A 6,300-nucleotide genomic window follows, 5' to 3' on the forward strand; every position below is an offset into this window, starting at 1 on the left:
CAAAAAAAAAAAAAAGAAAGAAAGAAAAGGTTCAAATGATACAAAATGGACTGTGCCACATCTGTTTAGAGTAGTAGAATAATATCAGACTGATGTTGAGTCAGTGGGTCACATGACCTGGAAGCCATTGTAGAAAAATGATAAATTTTCACCAAACATATATCTAAAAAATATAAAAAAGGGTTCAAATGGGATAAAATATAGAGAAATATATTAATATTTGTTTTTCAGGAGCGAAGGGTTAGGAAAATTTATTGACGGTCCCTAAGTGAACCACCGCGCGTGAGAGAAGGGGCCGGCAGAGAACGGCTGGCCGACATTAGCGCTCCTGTTTCGGGGCAGCCGTGAGCTGGACGCCGCTAACTCCGCGGAGCTCAAATATCGAATATCCAACTTGAAACTAACTTCACTGCGGTACGTTACATTTCTATCATAGTTTAGCTATACCTATTCCACTGTCTTGTCAGTGTTGTGTGTTTTAAAACTTTTTAAAAGTCTTTACACGCATTCTTGCACCCCACCCCCACCCGCAACATTCTCAGTCTGTAGTTTGAACAAAAACTCCATGTATTTTTCAGAGATATAATTTTTAAAAGCTGGTGTGCTATAAGGCTGAAACCGGATGTTTTCTGTGTGAAACCTGACCCAGAGGAGTGGACGGCCGAGGAGGCTGTAGAGGTCATTCATGTGGCTCAGACACACACTGTTTGTTCAGGTTGTGTCAAGGTGACAAAGTCTTCTCTGTACTGTTAATCTGCCATCTCTCATCACTTTACACTCAGATGTACACTAAATAACCTGTTGCATATCTATTGGTCTCTGTGTGTATCAGGTAAACCGTGGCCTCTGTGGGCTGATGATAAAACCAGGAAGACTTTGCTCTTTGGTTGCTGCCTCAGATTGATTGTATTTTGACCTGCAGGCAGAAAGCTCTACTACTGCCATTCCCAATGCATAGTGTTATTTTAAAGTTTTGATCAAAACAGCCACAGCTCTGTCATTTCCCGACACGACATGATCTTATTAGAACTCTGACATGAAAGGCGCTGGGCGATATTCAAAGACTGTTAGGCCTTTAATTCTTATCATATGTAGCTTAGGGTGACCTGGTGTATGATGCAGATGTCCTTGGCTTCACCTGTGATCAGATTACTTAGCCTGGCTGTTTAGGTACAAACAGACAACAGGCCTTACAGTGTTTTCCGTACATAACATTAACCCAAGTGAAAGTGTTTGTGCGTGTGGTGAAACTTTTGTGATGCATATTAAGCTGTCATCCAAAGACATTTAATAAGTGACTTATTTTGTTTGTTTTACTTCTGCAACCTTAAAGTGGGAGTGTTTTCTTGCTTGAAAAAGAAAGAAGAAAAACTTTTGTAGTTGTGACAAAAAAGAGTTTTATTGCTACTAAACAGAGACGAAAAGTAAAAATTGTATTATCCCCCCTCAGCTGCAATTATGCCAGTTTTTTCTTTCAATTTCAGTTTTATTGTGTAAGAAATCTCCTTGCTGGCTCTTTTTGTGATTGTTACAAACACCAAAGTTCACATCATTGTTTTCATCAGGTACTTTCACATCACTTATGTTATGAAAGAGGCAGAGAGATGGCAGATAATGTATGTTTTTTGATTTTGGGTGTGAATGCCAGTAAGCAAATGTAGGGTCAGCTGAGAACTAGGCCTGTCGCAATAAACTATAAATCAATAAATCGCACGATAAATTAAAATGAGGTTGATAATTTTCATTTATTGGCGTTATCATTTCTTCGTGTCTCTCTCTCTTTCTACTGAAGACGCTGGATGACAAAAGGTTCAGCTCTGTTGCTCTTCACTGACCCCTCCCTTTCTCATTTCCTTAGCGTAAGGGGGGCGTGGCCTATTGTGTCAGGTAGCCAGCCAAGGTGCATCGTCTTGTACCTCTGCAGCATTAGAGCCCCCTGAGGAGTTAGCAAGCAAAAGAAACGCTGTTTGATATTGGGGGGAAAAACGAAGTGGAATTGGTTTTAAGGCTGAACATAACAGCAGCGATGTGGGAGCACTTTAGATTCAAACCAAATGACCGAGGTGAACCGCTGAGAGCTGATATGTCACATTTGTGCATTTGTCACTGTTTGCTTTTGTTTGTTTGCACTTTTTGATTATAAAACTGTCAGTTTTGTCCATCTTCTCTATATAAAACTAATGGTTTAGTTTACAGACTTAATAATCCATACTGTTTTGGTTAATTGTAGGTTTTATTTCGCTTCAAGTGCATTCTTTGTTAACGGAGACTGAGAGTCCATTTTATTTTTGTTTTCAGTTGTTTTGTTTATTTTGTGTTCCAGCTCCAGTGTTAAGTGTTCTTTTGAAATTAAAGTTTATTAATCTTTGAGAGGATGTACTGGCGCTATTATGTTATTATCATTACATTAGTGTAAAACGGCCTCCAAATAATATTATCATTTATCCCAATAATTTCAGAGACAATTAATCATCCAGCAAAATTTGTTATCGTGACAGGCCTACTGAGAACTTTTAACATTTTTGTCTATTTTCTGATATTCCAGATGTCGTTTGCCAGTGACAGACTTTGGAATGGATATTTGCGACGGAACATGTCAATCATCGTTAGCAAAGTGAAAGTGAGAGAAATAATGCCCTATCTACCGTGTCTGACTACACACGACAGGGTAGGTCTCATGAGATCCAAAGTTATGTTAGAGATTGTTTTTATTGTAGCATAATGATAAGTAGTAATCTATTAACATGTAGTAGTAACCAGTTTTTATAGTCTTTTTAATCTTTTATTTTTTAGTCTTTTCTTTAGACAGTATATTGCTGTATTACGAGTAAAGTATTGTTAAGTAAAAGTGGGAGTAAAGTAGGCAAAGTGGAAATATTTATGCTGGCTGCTTGGATCTCTCTGCAGTGATCACAGTTCTTCTTGCATTCCTTTGTTGACACATGAGATAGTAGCATGCACTACATCACAAGCTATCACAAGACTACAAGTTAAATATCCAGACTCATTCATCTTCCTATTCAGAGATCTTAACCATGTCTCCCTCTCCCACCACCTGGTAAAAAGAACACCAGTTACCAACCCAGGAATCTATGGGGTCTCTGCAGTGTAGCCTGAAAATCACTGATTGAGATGTTTGCATATGACATTGAAGGACTGGCTGACTGTATCACTGATTTCATCAAGTTTTTGCACCGATGTCAGTGTTATCCCAACAACAAATCTTGGGTTACCAGCAGCCTGAAAGCACTGCTAAACTTGAAGAAAAAAGCTTTCAGGATGGGGACAGAGCTAATGTAAAAGAAATACAAAGAGAGCTGAGAATGAAAATTAAAGAGGAGAAGCAGAGCTGCGGAAACAAACTGGAGCGGCAGCTGTAACAAAATGGGGTGAAGCAGGTCTGGTCCAGAATGAGAACGATCACAGGTTTTGATAGAAAAGAGAAATCCCTTCGTGTTGGAGGCCACCACCACCACCTTGTATGTGTCTAAACCACCTCTCTTCAGCTACCTCACAACCAGCTAACACACTCACTTTTTGCACCAATGGTATGCAAACAACTTGTCTTACTATCCTTCCCTCTTTCACCCCCATTACCTTACCACTAGCTTCACCCCTAACAACCAGGCCACTCAAAGCGCTTTACAGCACAATTTACCCTCACTTACCCATTCATACAGCACTCTACTAAATCTCTACAAAGCTAAAATGAATAAATCACAGTGCTTTAAACTCCATTCATACACTGATGGGGCACACATCAGAGACAATGAGTGGCTCAGTGTTTGGCCCAGAGACACTTCGACATGTGACTGCTGCTAGGAATTGAACCTCCAACCATCTCATTAGAGGACAACTGCGCTAAGCACTGAGCCACAGCCGCTCCCAATAATCTACACACTCCAGGTCAGAAGGGAACTAAACAGACATAAACAATGCAAAGCAACTGGACCTGATGGTATCAGCCCCAAACTCCTTAAGTCCTGCTCCTCTCAGCTGTGTGACATCTTCAGTTACCTGTTCAATCTGAGCCTGTGGCTGCAGAAAATTCCCACCTACTGGAAGACATGTCTAGTCCCAGTTCCCAAGAAAAAAATATGCAACAGGCTCCAGTAATTTCAGACCCATTGTCTTAACCTCTCACATCATGAAGATGCTGGAAAAACTGTTTCTCTCCCACATCAGACCAAAAGTCAACACATTCCCAGACCCCTTACAGTTTAGATATCAGCCAGTGTCGGTGACTATGATGCTCCAGAGGATTCATGCCCACCTGAATACCAGGGGAATGGGAAGGGAGTTTGTGAATTGGTGTCATCATAACCATCTGAAGCTGAACATTTCAAAGACCAAAGAGATGGTTGTTGATTTTAAGAAAAAGAGGGAAAGTGGAGTGTGTCCCCAGCTTCTAGGTGTACAGCTGGACAACAAGCTGGACTGGTCCTGGCACATGGAGACAGCATACAAGAAAGGACAGAGCAGGCTGTATTTTCTAAGAATACTACAATCCTTTAACCTCTGCCAAACCCTGCTGTGCTCCTTCTACAGGACTGTTGTAGCCAGTGCCTTGTTCTTTGGAGTGGGTGCTCGCATTTTGGATAAACAAAGACTTAACAAACTGATGGAAAAAACACAGGACTGGGCTGAGCAGGATGCTAAAGAGAATAATGCAATGATTGGAGTTATTTTTCTGTATTATGTGATATTGTCACTCTTTTGTTCTGGTTGTCTTTGTTATGTGTTTCTCTGTCACCATTCACCTGTCCTCAGTTCAGTAGCTCTCCAGTCAGCCTGCCACGCCCATCTACACCTGTCTCTAGTTACAAATCAGTCACCGGTGTCCACTTCCTCATTTATCCTCTGCCTATATAATCTGGTCTTCGTCACTCGTTACTCGCTGGTTCATTCCTTTGGGTCATTCTGGTCTGCTGTTCATGTCCTTGTGTTCTTTTTCCATGCCACGTTCAAACTCTGTGTTTTTGTTAGTTTTTGCTGCCACGTCAGCCTTTTGTTTTCTTGTCTTCTTTTTGTTAATAAATTAGTTTTTATTTAAATTCTACCATGAGTCTGCGCATTGCGATTGCAACGCTCAATCTTAACAAATAAATGCCATCATGAATAAAAACAGACACCCACTTCATGCCCTGGAGGTGTTTCATCAGACCACCTTCAGTTGCTGGCTAAGTTTGCCGAGGTGCAAGACTAAACGTTACCAGAGGTCTTTCCTGCCAGCTGCCATCAAGCAATAATTTAATGTATATTAATTCACTTTGTTTCATATTAAATTCTCAAATGTTAAAGGTCGTTTTAACACAAACAATACGTGCTTATTTTTTATTAATAAAATATTTTAGGAGATTTGGTAGCACTTTATAATAACTACACTTTATTTAGCTTCATTTAATCATTAATAAATGGTTAATTAACTTTGGAAACATCATTAATTAAGGATAATTCATTCCTAATAAGCTATAAATTAATGATAGCTTGATGATTAATGATGTTCTCAAAGTTAATTAATGATATATTAATGATCTAGTCTAGTCTCTAGTCTCGAACGACTCTATGAAAAATCTGGTCTCCATATCCATAAGGACATGTACAATTCTCACTTATCGCATTATAAGCTATCAATTTCTCTAACAAAATCCGATTACTACTCTGGTCTCATTTCCTCCTACAACANGTAACACTAAGATCCTCTTCTCACTGTTGAAGAATTCTTTTCATCCCCGTGACTCTCTCCCAGCTCACTTTCACTCAACAGATAGCTGCAACTCTCTCATGCTCTTTTTTACTGATAAAATCACCAAAATCCATCAAGAATTGTCCCTTGTCTCTCCTCTTTCTACCCCTTCAGAATCTTTTACCTTCACCCAACCTTTTTCGACCTTTCACCCCCCCTCTGAAATAGCTGACCTCATTCGAAATGCCAAGCCCACCTCATGTTCTCTAGATCCCTTCCCCACTGATCTTATAAAATTCTGTCTTCTTCCGCTTCTTCCTATCATCTCTGCTATCATCCACTCCTCTCTCTCTGCTGGAACTATTCCAACTGTTCTCAAAACTGCTGTCGTCACACCTATCCTTAAAAAGCCTGGTCTAGATCCCAATAATTTCAGTAATCTTCGCCCTATTTCCAATCTTCCTTTCATTTCCAAAATTCTGGAGAAAACAGTTGCCTCCCAGCTCCACCACCATTTAACACAAAACAGTCTGTATGAACCGTTTCAGTCAGGTTTCCGCTCCAGTCACAGTACAGAATCAACTCTCCTCAGAATCACAAACTCTCTCCTCATG

General features: G+C 40.0%; 1 protein-coding gene across 2 annotated transcripts in view; it reads left to right on the forward strand.

Moving 5' to 3' along the window:
• Positions 1–6,300, forward strand: part of mavs (mitochondrial antiviral signaling protein) — a 16,388-nt gene that overhangs the window by 1,893 nt on the left and 8,195 nt on the right. Inside the window, exons 1-2 of one of the 2 annotated variants that reach the window (XM_017433443.3) lie at positions 243–414; positions 2,546–2,668. In XM_017433443.3, the coding sequence (XP_017288932.1) occupies positions 2,546–2,668 (123 nt within the window). In that variant the 5' untranslated portion in view covers positions 243–414. Of the gene's footprint in view, positions 1–242; positions 415–2,545; positions 2,669–6,300 lie in introns of those variants that run through there. The other variant, XM_017433440.3, reaches the window with a different exon arrangement.

Source organism: Kryptolebias marmoratus, linkage group LG10, assembly GCF_001649575.2.
Source record: "Kryptolebias marmoratus isolate JLee-2015 linkage group LG10, ASM164957v2, whole genome shotgun sequence".
NCBI classification, from domain to species: Eukaryota; Metazoa; Chordata; class Actinopteri; order Cyprinodontiformes; family Rivulidae; genus Kryptolebias; species Kryptolebias marmoratus.